At 32.2% G+C, this 24,043-nt stretch overlaps 1 protein-coding gene across 2 annotated transcripts in view; it reads left to right on the top strand.

Annotated features, from left to right (window-relative positions):
• The window catches only part of Ten-m (teneurin transmembrane protein Ten-m), a 121,494-nt gene that overhangs the window by 83,450 nt on the left and 14,001 nt on the right, over nucleotides 1-24,043 (top strand). The window contains exons 12-21 of one of the 2 annotated variants that reach the window (XM_081738286.1): nucleotides 1,126-1,333; nucleotides 5,737-5,763; nucleotides 9,405-9,621; nucleotides 12,633-12,809; nucleotides 13,736-13,971; nucleotides 15,342-15,514; nucleotides 16,249-16,498; nucleotides 17,593-17,828; nucleotides 20,100-20,257; nucleotides 22,382-23,423. In XM_081738286.1, the coding sequence (XP_081594412.1) occupies nucleotides 1,126-1,333; nucleotides 5,737-5,763; nucleotides 9,405-9,621; nucleotides 12,633-12,809; nucleotides 13,736-13,971; nucleotides 15,342-15,514; nucleotides 16,249-16,498; nucleotides 17,593-17,828; nucleotides 20,100-20,257; nucleotides 22,382-23,423 (2,724 nt within the window). The remainder of the gene's footprint in view (nucleotides 1-1,125; nucleotides 1,334-5,736; nucleotides 5,764-9,404; nucleotides 9,622-12,632; nucleotides 12,810-13,735; nucleotides 13,972-15,341; nucleotides 15,515-16,248; nucleotides 16,499-17,592; nucleotides 17,829-20,099; nucleotides 20,258-22,381; nucleotides 23,424-24,043) is intronic. The other variant, XM_081738287.1, reaches the window with a different exon arrangement.

Raw genomic sequence — 24,043 nt, 5'->3', positions numbered from 1 at the left:
CTAGCGTCTTTGGAAAGTATGGAACTAAAATGCAACAAGTTTGAAAATAAAATGAGTCTGAAAGACTGAATGTGTGCATTTAACATTTTCTCTCGCCTAGTGGCTAGCACGCACGCTTTTGTTGCATTTGGTTCTAGGTTAAATTCCCGATGGGAGACTATTGAAATTTGAACGCATTACTGTGGTTCGGATCACATTTTATATAGACTCGGTGCTCAAAAGGAGCGTTAAAATACCAATAAATTTTTAACAAATCGTCCATTGACAGGCAAAACAATTTTTCTTCACACAGGGTAATTTCTTAATTTTTTATGAGAAATTTACATAGTAAATCATTTATCTGAAAATATTGAAAATATTATGATTCCAAATATTAAAGAAAAAAACGCTATAAGTTCTTCTGCAGACAAAAATACCTTACTTTGTATCCAGTAAGAAGAAGGCTTTCCCGAAAGATTTTGTAGCTCTCTGGCGACTTCGTCCGTCATCAACTGGTCTGTACTGCTGGTCTGTTAGGAGAAAATATTTTAAAACATTCAGAGTAGATACTAACTCACCTGTACAGGCTCCATTTTGGAATAACAAACAATCCCTATTTTTATTTCCAGATTTATTTTGATCTTACGGCTAGCAGAGAAAAAGACACTATAAATTCTTTCGCTAAAATTCTTCATTAGATACAGATGAATTAAGTTTACTAAAACATTCTTCTTTCGTGCAAAGATGAGGACAAACTTTCTGAACAATAGAATGGTTGCAGAATGTATCGTACATATAGTTTCACGTATATCCTACTGGGTATAATATGAGTACTACTGGGTATAATATGCAGCCACCGTTCAATGAACTATTCTTATACTTTTAACATCAGATTTTTACTTTGTTAGGTTGTGGTTCAGTCTGGGGATATGACCCGCTCTTGGCGCCCCACTCGAAGTATAAATATCAAAATGACGCAATTTTTAAAGAAATTGTTACGTATAATAAAATATCGATATGAGAAAAATATTTACCCATGACTCATATCAATGTAAATGTTTCACAGTTAATTATAGGTTATGGTATCTACCATATTTATCGAATTCCTTTAACATTACCGTACATGTTATTTTTATGATTTTGCAGATGGTCTTGTTGATTGTGAAGACCCGGAGTGTTGTTCAAACCATATATGTCGAAGCAGTCAGCTTTGTGTATCAGCTCCTAAACCAATAGATATTCTTTTACGAAAACAACCTCCAGCGATTACAGCATCATTTTTTGAAAGAATGAAGTTCCTAATAGAAGAAGGAAGTCTTCAGAACTACGCACGCCAAGAGTCTTTCAACGAAAGGTAAGAATTTGGTTATTTAGTTATGAAGTGAAAGAGAAATAACATTAAGTAAATGTTTAGGAGATAAATATTTATGAAGGAAAGTGTTTGTACTACTTTCTTCCGTGACTTCTGTGTATCTGTCACTTAAGTATTCTTTATTGACAAGTACCTCAGTGCGTTTTATTGTATTTGTTGTGCCCACGTCATATCACCAATCATGTTTTATGTGGGGAGATTGCTTACAAGTAATGGAAAGCCTGCTAGAATAAGTACTATGATTATTTGTGAAATTCTAACACTCATTTTCATGTTATGCTAGTAATGAAAATAGAATTAGCCATTGGCGTGCAGTGATTCTTAAACCTACTGAAGCAGTTGAAGCTTTAGTACACATAATAATAATATTATTATATGTACACATTTTACAAATACGAATGTATAATAATAATATATACATATTTGGATTTGTAAGTTGCATAATTCTCTTCTAAAAGTGTACAATTATTAAATTATAATAAATATTACAAAGGGACGATTGGAAATTTAACATAGCTATAGAACAGTGTATAAAATGCATTCTTATATTCCGAAATACTGTGAAATATCTGTAGATTACAGATAAATTTGTAGGCCTGACATTGCTGGAGTCAGCTGAACCAATTGCAGGGTGATTCGTTGAAGTACGATTTACTTTTTTTTTTTTTTTTTTTTTTTTCATCAATCCCAGATAGTTCTGTAACAGAATCTCACTCTTAGAAAAAGACATAAATACTGAAGTGAAGCATGATTCAATACGCGACCTGTTCTGCCGTATTCAGTTTACTCCATTTCTTTACCATTAACTCACACAAGATTTTCGTGCGTAGCGAAGAAAGCAATCACGGAATCGTGCTTCATCTAAAAGTTCATTGCGGGACAATGTAAATTGGAACACACAACTAGACTGCGTCTGAGAGAATAAAGTGCTTACTGAAGCACAGCTTCACTTTTTTTTTCTTTTTATTGATTGAATGCACGATACTAGAATTAGCAATTCTATGGAAATTATAGTTTTAACTGTGTTAAGTTCAAACCTTTAGAATGTATAAAATAATAAACAAACAATCCTATTCGATTGCATTGCGTTATATTCTTTGAAAATAAAACAAATTCACTATGACTAATAATTTTACTCTCTAAGTTTTTTACGAAGATAAACATAATTTTGTTCCGGGCGTGTTTTGCTTGATGTTTTCTTGTGTGAAGTTTGCTTATTTTACGAAAACTGCGGAGTAGGAGATAATGGGTATAAAACGAAATAAAACTGATTAAGAAATGAAAGCTATTTATTATTATTTGATACTATTTATTCGAATGAATAATTTAGCAGAACTATAAATTTGATTACTACTACTATTGCAATAGATTATTATTATTATTATTATTATTATTATTATTATTATTATTATTATTATTATTATTATTATTATTATTATTATTATTATTATTATTATTATTAAAGCAAGTAAGACAAAACATTGTCATATATGAGATAAACGAATTATGTGCTAACCAGATATTGTGAACTGGAAAAACTTGGAAGAAGTTAGAAATGTAAAAGACTCAGGAGTAAAATCTAAGGAACAGTTTTGTTTGATGAAAATGTAAAGGTGATAACTAAAGATGCCACAAAGTTAACTTATTACAAGAATTTTAGTAATATTGACACGTATTTTATTGTAAAAGATTTTAGTAAGACGAAAATTAGAGTATATATGTTCAGTATGGAACTTTGTACCTAAAATTCATTTTCAAAAACTAGATTGAGTGCAAAAGAAGTTTGTCAAATACTTATGTTTTTAAACCAGATACGGTTTTACCGCTTATAGATACGAAATATGGGAAATATCTTAAAGATTCTTGCAAGGTTCACCCTGACTTTAAGGAAAGTCAAAGAAATTAAAATGAATCAGGGAAATGCTTCAAAATATGCCGAGGATCAGGGAAGTCTGCTACAGTTCTCAGAAATCAGTTCTTTTAAAAAAAAAACTTTGTTTCTTTAATAATTAGTAGTTATAATGCAAACTGAATGTGCAACATTAAGTTGGCCTGTACATTTAATATTACTATTAATATCTTTTGTAGTGATAATTTCATGTTGCATTCACATTTTTAGTACAAATAAAGTATTCAATTCACAGTTGGTGCTGAGAAGGCGAAAAACAGAATACATGTGCTTTGCAATGAAGCTCAACCCATCTTAGGGTGTAACTTCAAAACCCTTTTAGAAAATGCGTGTCCATCTTTAAGTGTTGGTAATTTTTATTCTTCTATAATGTTAGGGAAACTTTCGAAATCTGGGCGTGGAGAAGAACGGAGAAAATTAGTTGGGTCGAGCGGAAAACGAAGGAAAGAGTGTCAGAGATGATGGAGGAGAAAACAAGTTTAGATATTATTGAGAAGACGAAGAGAAATATTGGCCAAGAAGGAACTGTATCATGAGGGGCGTGCTAGAGGGTATGGTGGCAGAAAAGCGAGGGAAGGGGCGAAGGAGACTACAATTAATGGACGATATCAAAATAGAAAACTCGTATGTGAAGACGAAGAGATTAGCGGAAGACCGTGGAGCATGAAAGCTCATCAGTTGCGGTAAATGACCTACCAATAATGGCAGAATACCTATGATGATGTTGATGATGATGATAATAATGTTAGGAAATAAACTTTGTTCGGAATTGTAGCAGATCATATTGCTTGATTTTTCACATGAGAACGCTGCAGTGGAGAGTCTGTTTTTTTTTCTATAAATAGAAACCTACCTGTAAAAAATTTACATAGTCTAATTGCTAGTAGGCAGTGAAAAATACAATCAAATTTCACGAAAGTATTGAGAAAGTTCCTATCACGCTAGTAATATTAACAGTTATTAAAGCTGCACATAAAAGATATGAAAAACATCTCAAAGAATGAGGGCATATTCAAAAAGAAAATGATAAGATAAAGGCTGAAAACAGTAAAACATCTTTAGAAATAAAGAAGATTGGGGAGTGCCGTCAGACTTTTAGAAAAGAAGAGATTAAGTCAAAAATTCAAATATTGCTGAAGAAAGATAAAAAGTTAGATTGTTTGGTTGTAGATAATCAAAAGAATAGAATAAATTATGTATGTTGACTTGTTTATGAGTGTATTCAAGATGTATTCAAGAAATTATTGTTCGGTACTAGAGTTTTATTGTATTCCAAATACAAGCAGTTTGGCTTCTAATTAGGAAAGTAACGTTACATTATTTTTAAGAAATAAGAAGGAGAGAGTTGGATGGCTATGGGGGTGGTAAGGTACGATTAAGAAAAGTATTTTCTTTTCTACTAACCTGAAATGGTAATGTTCGCGGATCAGGAAAAATGTACTTACTCAGTCTTTGGAAATTCAGGAAATGTTAGGGAAATCAATGTCAGAATTTTCAGTGTGGACCATGTATTGAAAAGTATACGTGTGTTACATGATCGGATACTAATATAAAACTTTGAAAATAACTAATAGTCCAGTACTTCAGAGTGTAAACTTTTTATTAAAAATTCCTAATGCTACGACAAGACAAGGTATGATTTATGTTCATAGTAAGTCTGTTTTAGGTAAGACGCTAAGAAAGAATAATTTTAAAAAAAAATCTCAAGGAAATTAACCAAAATAATGTTATGGTGGTTGTATTTTCATGTATATAAATGAAACAGCAGTACTTGTGATAAGAGTATACAGTATAATTGTGATTGATTCAAAGCTGTAATAAGCGAACAATTTATACTTCTGAATGTACTAATAACTGATTTGACAAAGTGTTGTATTTGACTGATCGCTGCTCCTCCAGTAAGATAAATAAAGATTATTATTATTATTATTATTATTATTATTATTATTATTATTATTATTATTATTATTATTATTACCCGAAAGGAATGCTTTTAAAAATGAAAATGTGTGTAGAATTCTATTTATATATTTATTGTAGTTACATAATTAATATTTGGCTTTCCATTGCTTACAACAAGTTGATTTCTCTTAGAGCGGTGAACCTGTACTGCATGCCACTGTTGAATTTTTTTTCTAGCGGAATTGTTTACGTGAAAATATGTGTGGGGGATGTGTGAACGCAGTATGCAGGTGGTGTGTGTGCGTGCGTATCGTTTGAGTACTATCAAGTTGAAATTTATTATTATTTTTTCCTTATAAGGGAAAGATCATGAGAGTATTTTTTTAAAAGGTATTTAGGGATTTAATGTAATTGTACGTCTGTTCATGTTGAATTGAATACCGTATTACCATTCGTAGAGCACTATTTAAGTACAGTTGTGGTATCTTTCCTTGTTGGATTGGCTTTGCTATGTTTTAATGGCCAGTTGTTGTCGTTAACACTGTGGGCTTCTATTTCTCTTTGTGCTGCTCAGTGTGTTTTGGAACCACTTCAACACAAGGTAAGGGCAAAGATGCATTTTTATGAAGAATTTTCTATTCATTTTCATTCGACACATTTATATCTATTTTTCGCACTTTTCTTTAAGCCCAGGGGTTCATGACAGTTTATCTGCGTTATTTTTTTTTTTTTATTCCCTATACGAAGGAATAACCCATAATGCATTGGTTATACACCCTAAGCGCTTTTATATTGCACCAAGCCTATCAGTTTTTATATATTTATTTTCATATTATATTTATTTTATGTTGTCTACTGTTAGTTATTAGTAGTTTAGACTCGTCAAGAGAAGTTAGTTGTTGTTTATACTGTCGGTTGATCAAATCACTTATCCTTCCATTACCAGCATATAGACGCACTGTCTTTGTATGTATTTATAGTTGAGTTTTGTTTGTGCAGACTTGTGTTTTTGAGTACCTTCTGTTCTGCTGTCCTGTCCTTAGTTCATGTTTTGTCTTAATTTAAATATATATATATATATATATATATAATAGTTAATTTACACCATAGTTAAATTAGGAGTAATTAGGAGTAGTTAGTGTAGATTTATTTTTGAGTAAAGTTGACCACTGTAGCTTCTTGATTGACAAGGGGATTTTAAAGTTTGGTGAATATCTTCAGGAAGTGATTCCTACAAGGTTAAGTCAAAAAAATATCCGCAGTTTTGACATAAGTCTTCGTACGTTGTTCATACTGACTTATGTTCTCGTTTATTTTATTGTTATGCTGTTGTGGTCATGCTATGAAAGTTTGATCCTAATTCCACCATTTGTCTTCCTTGTGTTGCAGATAGATCAAGGTCGCTCCATTAGAAGTTTGCATCAAAGAGCAACAATGAGTAGTGATCCGGTTTTTGTGGTCGGAAGTTGTATACGGGGCCATCTTGCCGCAACGGAGTGTCTACGAATGGATTAAAAAGTTCAAAAATGGTTGCCCAAGTGTTATGCACGAGGAAGGAGCCGGGCGACCATCTATGCCCACAAATGATGACAACATTAAGAATGCACGTGACGTGGTTCTGTTAGACAGACGAGTGACTATTGTGCGGAAAATCTTTGATGGATTGTGACCTCTGGTACATTTTCCGACCACAAAAACCGGACTACTGCTTGCTGTTCCTCTTTGTTGCAAACTTCTAATGGAGCGGCCATGATGTACCTGGAATGAAAGGAAGGCGAATGAAGGAATTAGGATCAAACTTTTATAGCATTATTACAACAGCATAACAATAAAATGCACGAGGACAGAGATCGTAGGAACAATGTAAGAAGAGTCGTGTCAAAATTGCGGATAACTTTTTACTTACTTTCGTATTATCAAATCGATTTAAAGAATCATTTAAGGACTTACGACAAGGAAAAACGCTAATGACAGTTTTAAAAGACGGGAGAAATTCGAAGCAATAGGCATACTGGCATGATTTTCTGTGTGTAGCGTTTAATTGCATTTGTTGAAGTTGAAGTCATGATAACTAAAAACTGTCGCCAGTATTTTCTCTCGTTTCTTACTGCCAAACGAAGCGTTTCTTTATCGATGCTTTGAGCGTGTTGAGTACCTCTGCCGTGTTTGTTTATTAAGATCACACAAGCGGACTTATTGTAATGTTGATAAGTCCGTTACTCCACACAATAACTCTTGAATGGAAATTAACTTTTGAATCACAATTAGAGCAATTTTTTCGGCCGAATTCGTTAATCCATTATCTTAACGCGTAACGATAACTTATGTATATTACTCCACACGATAACTCTTGAACAAAAGCAAATTCTGCCTTTTTGGAATAGATAGCTAGAACGATAATTTCGGCAATTTAGTCAATCCGTTAATGTCTTAATGGGCAAAGGCAAATTACATCCGTCCGTTGCTCCGCACGATAACTCTTGGCTGAAAGCGAACTTTTGAATTCTGTTTTCTTGGAAAAGATAGCTAGAACGATAGTTTCGGCCGAATTCGGCAAAAGAGGCAATCCGTTAATATCGTAACGGAAAACGGTAAATTACATTCATCCATTGCTTCACACGATAACTCTTGAACGAAAGCGAACGTTTGAATTCTAAGTTTTGCAATAAATTGGTAAAGCGATTATCCCAGCCGATTTCGTTAAGGAAGTCAATCCATTATCATCTTCATGAGTAACGGCGATTTTAACGGTAGCTGCCCATATCCTATTTTCTGCTGTTGAAAAAAAAGGAAGTAATGCTGTTAAAATTACACATCTCGCCGTCAGATGGCAGCAAACATCCACCAAAGGTTGACATCTACTGGACGAAATTGAAACTTCTAGTGCGTGATCCTTTTTAATGTTTACCAGAGTTCCTTATCTCATTAATTTATATGAGAAAGTTTCTTATTTTCTTTTTGAAATAAACTAAACTTTTAATGCTTTGATTCTAGTGACTTCTTTCTCAAATCTATATAATATCCCTTGAGTTGTGAAAATTGTATTCTGTGATGTATAATAATTTAAGTAACATTAAAATCATACGTAACATCATACGTAAATCATTTTGCAAGGGACACTGTAGTTAGTGGTTAGAGCGTTGGACTCACGTCCACGTGGTTTCGGGTTCGATCCCCGGTCAGTGCTTCCCAATTTTTAGCGTCCACCTAGCAAACTGGAGTGTCAAACTGTGAGGCAAACTGGGAAGTCACGTGAATGAAAGACGTGACGGGCATTAAATCTAGAAAGCTCCCGATACACCGGTTAGTGACGGTGACGCACCGCGTTGACCATGCTCGTCGCTAGGCTAGACGTAGTTCAGCCAGTCGCTGACAGATAGCGTTGGAGCGGCTCAAATCCTCTAATGGGCTGTTAAAAAAAGAAATCAACAAGATCAAATCCTTATTCATTTTAAAGAAAAGAAACAAAAATACACCTCTATGTAAACCAATGAGCTGAAAACAAAAATGACGGAGATACTTAGCACCATTAAATAGAACTTTATTTTTTCATTTGTTCCCAGGAATCATTTCCGAAAGTTTTCCACTACTGTTTTGAATCCTCCCCTTTAGAAAAAGAAAATACTGTATCAGAGCGCTATCATGCAAATATGCCAGATTTTGGAAACAACAATTGTGTAAATACTTGATCTAAATTAATTAACTTTATGCACTTGTTGATGTATTATTATTATTATTATTTTAATGATCGTGTAAATTTCAATGAAAAAAGCAAATTTTAAATCTAATTTATTTAAACATTTTTCAGTAGGTTGTAAGATTTATCTGAATTCTGTATATTGTTTATTTATATTCCATTATTTTGTTTTCTTTTTTAACGAAAATGTGAAAATGGATTTATGGAAATTTACTTTCTTAGAAAATTATAATATACAATTTAAACCTATCATCATATTTCTATTAACATGTGTTGGATTTAATGAGTCATTTTTGGAGTAGTTAAGTAAGGTTGCAAAAATCTATAGAACAAATAAAAAACTTTCTTTTTCTTTCTTCGAAATTTACAAGTGACTGATTATATAATTAATGACAATTTTGTATGCATATTGACTAGATACTGTAAATGATACTAAGTTTAACGTTTTCCGATATTAATTGTTAGCTGCTTACACTTAAATACGATTAAATTTACGCTTCATCTTATGTGATGTAATTTCTCACTGAAGTCAATTTCTTTCCTAGCCGAACAGCTGTTGTTAGGGGCCGCGTTGTAACATCGACTGGTATGGGCTTGATGGGTGTTCGAGTTAGCACTAGCAGTCCGTTGGAAGGATTTACACTCACAAGAGAAGATGGCTGGTTTGACTTGCTAGTAAATGGAGGTGGTGCTGTTATTTTGCAGTTTGGAAGAAGCCCATTTAGACCGCAAACTCAAATTGTTAACGTACCATGGAACGAGGTAAAATTAATTAATCATTTATATGATATGTTACTAAAAATGTATCACAAACAGAACATTCAAATAGTTGATAAGTATTACTTGAGGCTGAATGTCATTTAGCAAATGAGGTAATGCAGGGTCTATACCTAAACCAAGCTTCTTTTTCTTTCTTTCCAAGAATTCAAGATGTCAGTATGTTTTGGCTAATATTTTGATAAATATAAACATAGTAGAATCCAGATATGATTTATTTCTTTAATAGGAACATCAAATGATAATTATCTTAAAATATGTTTTGCAAACAAAATATATATTTCAGTAAGGTGCCAATATGTACTTCCTAGAAAAGATGCTGACTAAATGTAGGCACCCTATAATGGCAAATGTACTGAAGCTACATATTAGCTTTCCGAAGATTTTCCATGACAATATTTAACATACGACTTAACAATAATATTGTTTTGTTATAGTGGACAGATATTTTAGCGTTTGGCTTCATTTATTTATTTATTTTCATTCATGTGGTTTGGCAGGTACCTTTATGTAGCTAACTCTCAGCATAAATGCAGATCCCGATTCTACATTTTTCAGCGAGTTCATCACTAAATATATTGAGAATAATTAAATCAAGGTATCCGAGATGAGAAGGACATGTTACTTGCATTTAAAATAGAAAGTATACATAATTTTCATTGGGAAGCTTATTAGAAAGAGATCTTGGGGTGTGTCAAAAAAGAGCAAGGCTAAAATGAAGTAAAATATTCAGAAGTGAGCTGAATTGGCCCAGGAAAGGTTCAATGGCAGGCTATTTTCTTCAGCGATGAAATTTCGGATTTCTTTAAGCATAAACTAGTTTAATTAATCGTCAGAGCCTCTTATACTTGCTTTAAAAATTTGTATTATAGATAAATAAATATTGTGTAGTTTTAACTACTACCTGACTACAGCAATAACCTAAATGTTAAGAATATTCTTAGACGAAGCTTAGAAAACTTCGAGTTCACATGATACAAAATCATTGTTAATTATTTATTTTGTATTCAATATGATTGTAAATTATTTCTGTCATATGAAGATAGTCCCGTCATCTACAATTGTAGTTATGGCTTCACAAAACTGGTTATGACATTCAATTATATTTATCTTTCATTTCGTAGTACACTGTAAATATTAAGATATAAACTTTTCAACATTGATCAAGTGATATTTTTGATTTGGTTTGCCCCTATTGCAAATGTTAAAGAAAACTGAAAGAAGAAAACAATTATATATATATATATATATGTGGAATAATCTTAATGATTTATTTTTTAATTGTTAAAACTAGAACCTATGTTCTGTGTAATTTCAATGTTTTTACTATAGGATTTGTTGGGACATTCGAATTCGAATTAGTTTTCATTTTATATAAATTTCAACACACATTATTGTTAAATTGAAAAATTATCATCTTTGTTTCCAAACTTACTGTTCAGTTCAAACATATAAATTAAACAAACTTTAGATATTGTACTTAAAGTGCAATATCTTAATATCTGGGTTCATTTATTACTCGTATACATATTTAGTGTTATATTAACAAACTTGGCGTATTCAAAATGGTGGGTGCGAAGTTAAAATTTTAAAAAAATGCACTTACCATGTATTTACGTTTCGCTAATAATATTTACATGTAATTATTCTTCCTGCGGCCGATGATGATTTAAACTTGAGGAATATGACGTAGTAGTATATTATTTGTGTTAACAAACTTGGCGTATTCGAAATGCTGCGTGGAAAGTTAAAAAAAAAAAAAAAAATGTACTTACTACGTATTTACGTTACGCCGATTCCTGTGGCTGCTGATAATGATGTAAACTTGAGAAATATGATGCAGCAGTATGTCGTTTCTACGCTAATAATCTTTCTTCTCAGATCAGTAAACTTTGGATTGGTTTGATCCAGCTTTCCACTCTTCCCTATGCTGAACCAAAATTTTCATTTTCTTGTACTTTCTCTATAAACATTTATCTTCCATCAATCCCTTTAATGTAAGTATTACTTCCCTCGTTCCGCTGTTTTCCCTGAAGCCAAACTGGTTTTCTACTAGTATTTCTTGTATCTGTGACTTCCAATTTTCTATAGATTTTTGAAGTGTGAGCACGCTTATAATACTGTATAGATATTTTACTTATATCTGCCATGTACTTAAGTGTTTGTTGTGCATCAATTTAATATTTGCGAATCATTATCAGTATTTTATTCTGACATTGTAATACTTATATAAAATGATATGAAAAGTAACACTTCTTAAACTTTGACTTGACATTTGTGGTGTAATGTCTATACAGAATATTGCTTAAAATACAATTGGATACGAAGTTCGAGACAGTGAGAAAACTGTTGAGAGCTCATCACCTTCAAGCAAAACATGCTTCACATATCTTATCACCATTCTCAATGCTGTTTCCAGCATTCGTTTCTATGAGTTCTTTTCAATATTTCAGGATTCGGAGCATTCGTTGATAATGTTATTCCTTTTCAAAGATGTTGTAGATCCTGGATTTTTAGATCGTACGTCTCACATTTTAAAATTTTCTATGTGCCAAACACAAGATTGAGATCAGGTAATCATAGTAGCTATTCTAGAAGCTGTCTTCTTCTAATCCATTGTCTGCTAGATATGGCATCCATTTAGTGGCGTACGATTTTGTGAAGTTAGGTGGTACTTCATGTTGCATAAATCATTCTGGACGTCATCAATCACATCAATTGGTTCCAAACGTACGGAGCTAATTTTCAGCGCATATTGTCGATTCAAAGAAGACTGGGCCAACAGTATTCACCATTTGCAAGCTACACCAAAGCAATTTTGGACAGCTTTGCTACTTGGCTAAGATATATATATTGTACAATAACTCAGTCGTCTTTGTAGTACAACTCGCCTAGCCAGAGAACAATCAGATCATTGTTTCCACTTTCCACCTATCCTGTATTATAAATTCAAATTTATTTTATGATAATTAATAGAATTTTTTTCTTCACTTCAGGTCGTAATAATTGACACAGTTGTAATGACCACAAGCGATGATAAAGCAATAATTGCAACCCCACATTCCTGTGAAGCACACGATTATGATCTTATGAAACCAGTTGTTCTTGCAACATGGAAGCACGGATTCCAAGGTGCATGTCCGGATCGAAGTGCAATATTAGCCGAATCACAGGTAAGTGACTTCGTTAATATTATTTGGATCTTTTTCTGTGGATATTAATTCTTAGTCTGTAGTCATATGATATTTTGGTACCCGTGTTTGTTGGAGTAAATACTTTTATCTTAATGAAAAAAAAAAAAAAAAATCAGCCTATCATTTCTGAAATAGCCTGGTGTTATTGAAATCAAGAAAATGGTATTAATATTGTTGCCATTTGAATCGGAAATTCAGTTACACTGTGGACTATCACTGTGTTATGTTAACGTACTGAATATATAAAACAATTATTTCACTAATTTGTGAAGGCATTAAATAGGTTGTAATTATGAAACCAAATGAACACTTAAAATTACTGTTATTACAAAGACATGTATTGAACAAAGTTTATCAATTACTTTCTAAAAGTCTTTGATAAACAGACAATTGATTGTTTTAATTTTATTCCATTTTAAATCTGTTTCATTCAGATTTTCAATTTACAGATGTTCTTCTGTTTGATTAGTTAAATGTTAAAACAAACAAACAAACAAAAAATACGAGGTATTAATTTGATCATTCTGAGAGCTATATTTATGAAGTCGTGGTAGCTAGATCCTAACTTGATTTGAAGATAAACTGTTTAAGGTTAAAGAAAATTTTATTTGAAACATCAAATATGGTCACATTTGTATGTGTTATAACTTGTAACATAATATTATAAGATAATAGAGAGTCGTGCATGTAACTCACGTACCAATAACCGTTACTAAACGTTTTGAAGCGTAATAGTATTCCATTAAAAGCTGACATGACATTAGACGTTATCACTAAACCTTATTATATTTAACATTTACGTTCTATTGATCGCTTATTATGTGATTTGAAGCGAAAGTGAAATAATTATTTCATTAATTTTCCACGATGTGATATAAATTATACTTTGGTTTACTTTCTAACAGGTGGTTCAAGAGAGTCTGAAAATAGCAGGAACAGGTCTGAATCTCGTGTATCACAGTTCTAGGGCAGCAGGATATCTTTCAACAATTCAGTTGCAGTTAACACCCAATACTATTCCACCAACGCTTAAATTGGTACACTTAAGAATAACTATAGAAGGAATATTCTTCGAGAAGACTTTTGAAGCAGATCCTGATATTAAATTTACATACGCTTGGAACAGACTTAATGTTTATAGGTAAGTAGATGTATAAAAACTTATTCAATTTCTTTATTTATTGCTAATTTGATAACGATCAACTTAAAGTACCATTAACATTGTTAAATGTGTTGTGAAAGAATTGGTCGTTTCTTTAGTTTTCATAAACATTTGTAGAATTGCTAGCTAAAGAGTCGTTGAAAATATTTAATAAACACTTGTGAAACCACTTAATGAATGCATAACTGCAAATATTAACTTAAACTTCGGTATAGTCAACGTATATTTTTTAGTTGCCGGAATTTTCAATAGAAACTCCCATTATTAGCGGAAATTTTCTTTTTTTTAAAAAAAAGCATTTACTACTCTTTCAATCACATTCCTATATCAGCAGGTGTTTTGAAAAAAGGAAATCGCCGCTGATGATGGGAGTTCCTATTGAAATTTCCGACAATTACATAAATATATTGAAATATGTACTAAAGTTTAAGTTAATATAAGTGAAATTGCTTCTTGGCGTTTCTGATATTCCAGTATTCTTTTACAAAATAAAGAGTATTAAAAAGGAAAGAAAATTTCATTATAAACTAATAGCACATAATCGTAACTCTATTCGTTTTGTTAATACTGTATCAATTGTTTTAATTAATTGTAACGGATAACTTACAGAGTTTTTGTAGAATCCTAGAGCTTTGTGAATTTCACTTTGGACATAGCTGCTCTATATGAATCTCACTTAATCTCTAAATGGGGCTGTCAACTCCCTCATAGTTATATAATTAGTATACGCGCGGGATACCCGGTGGAAGCTTATATGGATCGAATCTCATGTTAAGCAGAAGTCCACGTCTCATATAGCTTCGTTGTTGAACTGGACGCTAAACTGCAAATCAACCAAGTAACCAATCTAAACGGAGTTCCCTTCTCTGTTGACCTAGTGCCTACACGTGACTCTTTGGTGCTCGTGGTCCCGGGTTCGATTAACTATAGGAGGGCATTGAACGCATCACAGTGATTCGAATTCCACCTTAAACTGTAGGTTCACGTCTTACATAGCCTTGGTGCTGAAAAGAGATGCTAAACTTCAAGAAATAACCAAACAAGTTAACGATCTAAATGAAGTTTCAATGCATCTCTAGATCAAACATTAATAATTTCTGTTGTAATTAAGTTTGTTTCAATTATTTTCCTTTTAATTCTACTATAATCCTTTAAGCTTCCTTTTATAGCACTTTCGAAAAAGTTTGCAGGCTTTTGGTCGTAAAAGCTTTTGAATTAAAAACTACTAGAATTTTTATTTAAAGATACAACACAACAAGGGAGTAGTTACAAAATTATTTAATATATTGATAGAGTGCATATTCTAAACTATCACCTGAATAATAAGGATTATATTTTGTTCATTTTAGGCAAAGAGTGTATGGTGTGACCACGGCAATGGTGAAAGTTGGATATGAATATAGTGATTGTAAAGACGTTATCTGGGATGTTCAAACAACAAAATTGAGTGGACATGATATGAGTATTTCAGAGGTTGGTGGTTGGAATTTGGACATTCACCACAGATATAACTTCCATGAAGGTACGTTTGCTTGCTATTTTATTTTCCTGGGAGAAAATGACGGTAGTAGATTAATTTAATATACCATTAAATATAACAAAAATTATAATTGATCTGGAAAATATTGAGTGTGAAGTAAAGTGAATATATACAGAAAAAAAACCTTAAAATCACTTGGAAAAAATCGAAGTATTTGTTTTATACTAAGTTTCTATATGAAGTCTTTTTATATTTGAAACAATTATCAATGATGTAAACGTGCGAAACAGATGTACTCAAAGAAAATTGAATTTTGTTCCATATTTTCAAAATTCTTCTTCTTATTATTGCTGTATCTCGGTTTCAGTTTAGTAATCTGACGGTCGTCTCTGGCAAGTGCAATTATTACTATTACTATTATTATTATTCAGATTATCTAGAAATACATAGAAAAGTAATATTGTGTGTTTAGTTTCATATTGTCAATATAAAAACAGACATTAAATTTGCACCTAGTTTCAATTACCAAGACGTATCAGATATGTTTTAAATTGCTTAGTGTAGAACATTTCGAAATATTAAAGCTTAGTAAAGAAAATAGTCATATTCATCTTAAATAGTAATAAAATTTCAATTGTATACTGTCACATTTTAGTGACGATAGCGGTATTAAGTTGTTCATGCTAGCGTACAGAAAGATGTATATAATTTATATTGAGTTTTATGAACTGAAAATAGTATGTAATATATAATTTGTCTTATTTTGTTTCCTATAGGTATTCTCCAGAAAGGTGACGGATCAAATATATATTTGAAACACAAGCCTAGAGTGATTCTGACTACAATGGGAAATGGTCATCAGCGTCCATTAGATTGTTTTGATTGTGATGGAGTGGCAGCCAAGCAAAGATTATTGGCACCTGTTGCTTTGGCTGCAGCACCAGATGGATCCATCTATGTGGGAGACTTCAACTTGGTCCGTAGGATATTAGTTGATGGAACTGTTCGGACTGTTGTACGATTAAAGTTAGTATAGTCGGATTTACATTGTCTTCTTATGATTTATTAACTGTTCGGACTGTTGTACGATTAAAGTTAGTATAGTCGGATTTACATTGTCTTCTTATGATTTATTAACTGTTCGGACTGTTGTACGATTAAAGTTAGTATAGTCGGATTTACATTGTCTTCTTATGATTTATTAACTGTTCGGACTGTTGTACGATTAAAGTTAGTATAGTCGGATTTACATTGTCTTCTTATGATTTATTAACTGTTCGGACTGTTGTACGATTAAAGTTAGTATAGTCGGATTTACATTGTCTTGTTATGATTTATTATCATTTTATTATTATGAAACTATAAACTGCGGTATTCATTTGTAAAAGAAGTTCGTTCTTATACGAATTGAAGAAGAGAGCACAATGCCTCGTCTCATGAGAAACCCTCCTTGAAAAAAGATAGTAAATACTTGAGAGGATGAAGTACAAAATTCAGGAGTTTTAGGGGCTCGTTGTTATTTGTTGTTCCCCTATCCTTGTTGTTTCTTGTATTAAACTGAACATAAAATATCTTGGTCATTCTTTTCCCTGTTGTTTCCATATTTTTTCTTTAGGCTTACTTCTGATCGACAGTGAAGCTCTAATATAAATTATATGCCTATACATGAGTGACATTATCAGTCTAAATGAGGAGGTATTATGCATTTTGACGATTCATTCTTTACTATAATGCAAAATTGCTGGATTATGTTTGCTTCTAACGCAATGTCAGGTCCATGTGCTTGCATTGGTGTTCATGAGTTTATCCAAATTCATGTGTACCAAATTTGCAGATACTTGGGAACAATTTTTAACACTAAAAATGATACAGTGTTACACTATACGATCACTCAGTTCAGACTGTTAACAATTCATGGTTTCTTTTGCATCATTTCCTCCCACATTCTCATTCCACAAATTCTTTCATAATCATTAGTCATTCAACCCCTTTAAGCTTTTCCGTAGTTACGTTAGATTGTAAATCATACAAATATCGATTTATTGTGGTATTTTATTTGCGTTATTTCTTAGCCCAATACTTTAGGTGATATATATTTGTTTTAATTTTTTTATTTTCAGTGCTACAAGAGTGTCATATCGTTATCACCTTGCTCTTAGTCCTTTGGATGGAACATTGTACATCTCAGATCCAGAATCTCACCAGATCATTCGTGTGAGAAACACCGATGACTACACGGATCCTGATCACAATTGGGAGACGGCTGTTGGTTCTGGAGAACGATGCTTGCCTGGAGATGAGGCTCATTGTGGCGATGGAGCTCTAGCTAGAGATGCAAAACTGGCATATCCAAAAGGTACGAGATAACTATAAGGGGAAAAGAAAGGTTAATAATTTTTTAATAAGAGGTTGGTTTGTGGAATATTAAAAAAATACACTTATGTATCTCTCCTCTTATAGTACAATAAACGCTTATCTTTGCTTTTGTTGAAAACTACTCAGCTATTGAATTAACAGTTAAGGAGATAATTATGCCAGATTTTTCAAAATGTTTATCGTTGTAAGCATGAATCCTTTAGACATTCTGGCTAGGTAGCACCAAATTGATATATAAAGATTACGTATAACTAAAGCTAATTTCCCGTAAATCTAACTTATATATTCCCTGTTTCAAGTTTCATTGGTGTGAAGTTCCGAACAGTATTCGCATGGAATTTGAAATTATTGCTGAAGAAGAAATAATCCCGTAATTGATTAAATCTTTTTTCTCTTTTTAAAATCTAAGTTCGCTGCCTTGTAACATGAAATAGTAGAAATACAATCATACATTTTGTGTGTGCCAACACCTTTGTCAATGACTTCTGAGTACTACTAAACTGGAGTCATATGTGAACGTTACTGTCTTCCTGTGGAGCCTTTCTCAGAAAAAAAAATAAATTAATTAATAAATAAACCAACCTCACTTCTCAAAAATAGGAATTCTCACAAAGATTCCACATTAAAGGCTTGACATACTAAAAATAATACAAAATTTACCATTTTTCTTCTGATAGTTTTTCATAAGTGAAAGGAGTTAATGAAATGCAATTTACTACAATCATATAAAATGTTATTCTACAACGAGAAAATATGAACCTGAAGAATTTTCAATGTTGCCATCCGTAGAAATTACAGTGTTGCCAGAATAGCATTTCCCCCAAGCGACTAAGTTAAGGCAGCGACTAGAGAAGCGAACTCAACTGCATTTGATTAGTATCATGTTGTTTTGGTATCCTGTGAACTACTTCTTAAGTAACATTGGGTGATTGTAGTTTTAGTACTTCAGGATACAAAGGAAAACAGTTCATATTTGAGCTATTCAGTATGTATCGTATAACATCGGTCAATAGTTTTGGTTTAATTAATTAATTTATTTATCATAAATTTTCATTTTTTTTCTTAATAGTGTTTATGAAGTTGAAAATGCGTCTATTTTCAGAAAATAATGTGTATTTTAATATTTATCGTCGTTAAAATGTTTTTATGACAAATCAAATTGACATAAGAAAATACTTTACTAGAGTATAACTCTTACTTAATTTGGAGAATGATTTTCTTATAGCAGCTAAAAATATGAATGTTGTCTATCCCAAAGCTAAACATTTTCTTGTTGAAAATGAAAATCAAGCTTATTCGGTTATTTGATTATTATCCTCATGAAAATGATATTAAGTATATTAAACTTTTGAGCTTAAAAAGATGTGTTAATATTACAGGAAATTAAAGTGTTATAACTTCATTTACAGTAGGTTTTATATATATATATATATATATATATATATTTCTGCCGCATTTTTCTGCTTCTTCGTATTCCCTAATGATGATAAAGAAAAAAGCTCAACACTCGATTTGTTTTTTTGTGCTGCATTTAAATTGGTTTCGCTTCTAGTTTTAGTGTTGAAAAGAAATTCAACTTCACCATTCACACTGTCCAAATGACCTCATAACGTTTAGAAGTTCAGCTTTTCTTGGAAGGTGACATTACTAAAAGGAAGTAAAAGCTTAAAAATCATTGTGAAAACATTTGGCCAGCTTTCAGCTAGAATTTTTAAATTGATTATTTTATTAACTATTCTTATAATTACAACTTCTCTCTTTCTCTTTTAAAATTTCAACTTTTTTTTTTTTTGTTTTTTGTTCTTTTATCCTTGTTTCTTATGACTGCTTTATAATGCAGTCAAATCATTGGGAGGGTTTTACTCTTCTCTTCTTTTCATTTTACACAGTTCTAAGTACTATTTTTCTTAATTCATGATTAATATACTTTGTTAGATGTTTAGCATTAAGATGTTGATTATAACAGTGTAAATTTCTGCGAATTTGTTTTAGTATGTCCGCATTAGAACTTTTTGTCGTAACCATCTATACATTAGCTTATATTTACCTTCAATCCAACTGTTGAAATTAGTCCGCAATTTATACAATAACAAAATATTCATTTTTTTCAGTACTGTTTAAAGCCAATGATTCTAGACACCTGAGAGATATTATGACATAGTTGCAGTAGGTTTGGTAATTTCTAAGTAACTCGTTAGCTATTGAAATTAATCTTTTTTAATTATAAATATTTTTTTTTTTACATTTGTAGGAGTCGCAGTATCTTCTGATAATGTGGTTTATTTCGCCGATGGAACCAACATTCGTATGGTTGATAGAGATGGTATAGTTACCACTGTGATTGGGAATCATATGCATAAAGCACACTGGAAACCGATACCTTGTGAGGGAACATTAAACGTAGAAGAGGTAAATAATACAGTGTTCTAGTTGTTCATTATTTTAACTTAACAATAAAACTGACCTTACGATATCTATATATTTATTCAGTAAAATATTTCAAGATTTTTTTCTGTTTCTTTCAACTATCACTGAGCTCAGTGGAAACAAACACACTAGAACTCACATATCTAACAGTCAAAATTGAATCTAAAGAAATTGTTACTTTTTCATACAAAACCAGAGCAGAGTACCTGTATAATCATTACCTAAAATGCACTCGCATAACTAATTGTTCAGAAACCAGAACGCATGAAGTTATAATAATATAATTGTGAAAACAAATAACGATGAGTATCCATTGAGCAGTAAGCATTTACAGAACATAAACTCCATTATATTCTTTTTTATGTTTAGTCACTCCTTTTATTTCACTTACATTGAATGGCTGATAAGAATAATAAGTTTAGTATGTATTTATATTTCCCTATCATTCTAAAATCATAGCTTGTTTCTTAGATAGATATAATAAAAAACCATAGCCAAAGTAACCACTCAGATCTACCACACAGAACATAACAGAAACCTTTACAGCAGAAAGAACTACTGGACCACAATTTTTGGATCAAAGGCTTCAATATATTTCAATCAAAAAAATTCTTATAAACCTTATATCTGGTGAACTACATATAGTGTATCCAAACCCAAACTATCAGTTAACTCATTAACTTATTCTGTTATATATATATATATATATATATATAAAACTCGATTTAGTGGCCGTTCAAAAATTTTGTGACCCCTGATCAATTGTATCAAAAGATCCAATATATTTCAATCAAAAATTTTCATGTAAGCCTTATATCTGGAGAACTACATATAGTGTAGCCCAACCCAAACTATGAGTTAATCAGTATGCTGCTTATTCCGTAGAAAATTCGAAAATTTGATTTAGGGACCGTTCAAAAATATTTGGCCCATGATCCAAAAAACTAATTATTGGCCAAGATCGCAATCTTTTCATCCATGTTTAGTTTTCGTAAAGTACTTGATTCTACTTATTTTCCTCTCAGTGCCTTGAAATTTTATTGATTAATGCCTCTTGTACACTCATTTTTAATACTTTAACAATAACATTTTTCTATACTTTATTTAGCTAGTCTTTCTCAAAGTGGGGCAGAAATTCTTATTAATTCAATTCTGCTATGCGGCTTTTCAATTGTTTTACTAAGGTATGAATTTTATTGCTAACATTTTATATGTTGAGTACACTAATTTAATTTAAAGTCCACATAACAATATTTTACTATTACTCTGGAATTACCTGAAAACATTAAACGCTTCGTGTATTCCGGTATCCTAGGCTAAGAATAAAATTATTTGCTTATCGAATCTCAGATTGTTTTGTTTGTTTGTGGGAATATTACATTATTTTTTAAAAAGTATTTTTCTTGTACTCTCTTAAGGGAAAAAATTCAAAAAGTGAAATAAATTTTTTTAGTTTAACGTTTGATGATTAAGGTCTTTAGGCTAAATGAAGCGGATGAACAGTGAAAATGAACGACTGTGAAATATTTGTGCTCTCCCACCGGAAATCGAACCCAGGGCCACGTGCACTAAAGACACACACGCTGTTCATTATCCATTTTTATGAAAAGTTAACTAATCAACAGAATATTCCTTAATAACTTTTCCCCGTAATTATCCTTCTTCTTCTTCTTTTTCTTTTTTTTACTTAATTTCACTTTCACTTTTTCTCTACTCCATTTTTTACTTTACACGACAAGGACACGGACACAATGATAAAGGGCGGTTAAAATTCCACATATTTATCTCCCTCTGTTAATAGAACCCAAAACCATGCGCATCAAAGACACAGGCGTTAGCTACTAGACCAGCAAGGAGAGCGGCCACTATACCAGTGGGAGGGGATAGAAAATTTTCAATTTAATTCAATATTAAAATTGAAATCTTGATAACTTGTAGTATAATTTTAGGTAGCAGGACAGAAGTTTCAAGTATAACTTCCCTACCTACCAAACATAAAAATTTGAAAGTTTTTTTTTTTTTTTTTTTTTTTTTTAATTTGTAAGACATAACAATTAGTATGTATTTTCAGTACTCGTGAGTATTTTCATAATGTTTTGTTTTCAGGTTCATCTGAGATGGCCAACAGAACTCGCTATTAATCCATTGGACAACTCATTGCATATTATTGATGATCACATGATATTGCAGTTAACACCAGATGGTCGGGTGAAGGTAGTTGCTGGAAGACCTTTACATTGTCCGACACCTGCTGGAGGATATGATATAGAACTAGCAACCCACGCTACCCTTGTAATGCCTCAGAGCATCGCTTTTGGTCCCAACGGAGACTTATACGTTGCTGAGAGTGATTCTCAGAGAATTAACAGGGTCAGAGTCATTGGCACTGATGGAAAAATCTTCCACTTTGCAGGAGCTGAATCAAAATGTAATTGTTTAGATCGAGGCTGTGACTGTTTCGATGAAGATCATTTCCTAGCAGCAACATCCAAATTTAATACTATTTCTTCCATTGCTGTTACACCTGATGGAATATTGCATATCAGTGATCAAGCAAACTACAGGATACGATCCGTGACCTCAAGCATCCCTGATGCTGATCAGCTAAGAGAATACGAAATATTTTCGCCAGAAACCCAGGAGATCTATATTTTTAATAGATTCGGGCAGCATATAGCAACGAAAAACATCCTTACTGGTGAAACGATTTACATGTTTACTTATAATGTAAATACAAGTAACGGAAAGTTAAGTACCGTCACAGACGCTGCTGGTAATAAAGTATTCTTGCTAAGAGATTATTCTAGTCAAGTTCATTCTATTGAAAATACCAAAGGTCAAAAGTGTAGACTGAAGATGACACGAATGAGAATGTTACATGAACTTAGTACTCCAGACAATTATAATGTAACTTTTGACTATCACGGATCAACAGGGTTGTTGAAAACAAAGCTTGATAGTACAGGCAGAAGTTACGTTTACAATTACGATGAATTCGGTAGGCTTACATCAGCTGTCACACCAACAGGACAAGTCATAAATTTGTCCTTTGATCTTAGCATCAAAGGCGCTACAGTGAAGGTTGCTCAAAATGATAGGGAGCCAGTGTCTATGCTTATCAAAGGATCAACTGTTATAACAAAATATGGTAAGTAAAATTTCAGTGTAAATATGTAATATAGATAAAAATGCTTCTCTCTGAGTTTTATCTTCGCACAGATATTATTTTTGTTTAAGAGGGATCAGAAGTGGACATAGCCGGTATGGATCAAGAGCGCCGGTTTAACATGGATTATAACTGGTTCATATTAGCAATGCTGTCTTAAATAACTTGAACTAGAAAAACAAATAATCGAACAAAGCGACGTTTATTCTAAAATAGTAACTGTGTAACAGTTTCGCTAAGTAACTGAACATATTGGCTTCATCAGAGAGTATAAAAACAAAAGAGAAAGTTGCATATAAATATAACAAGATCCCGAAAAAATTGTTCTGAACGCTGATTGGCTGATCAAAACGGATTCTGCCAATCATAACAAAAGTGAAATCACCATTGATCCATTTCCCCTCCCTGTTCCGATAGAAAACCAAACTACAAATTAACTCTTTCCAATAACTTGCCCCACTGTTTGTCAATTTCACGTCCTGCATTCCAATTCATAACACCGATTTTCTCTTTTTCAATGAATCCGGGCTCTTTCCACTTTCTTATTAATCCTTTGTTCCCGTGCTAACACTTCAACAGGACGTTTATTCTCTCTTGTTTTT

The sequence above is a fragment of the Thermobia domestica genome, chromosome 14 (genome assembly GCF_964235325.1).
Source record: "Thermobia domestica chromosome 14, izTheDome1.hap1.1, whole genome shotgun sequence".
Taxonomy (NCBI): Eukaryota; Metazoa; Arthropoda; class Insecta; order Zygentoma; family Lepismatidae; genus Thermobia; species Thermobia domestica.
This window is presented reverse-complemented; position numbering and strand designations above follow the sequence as displayed.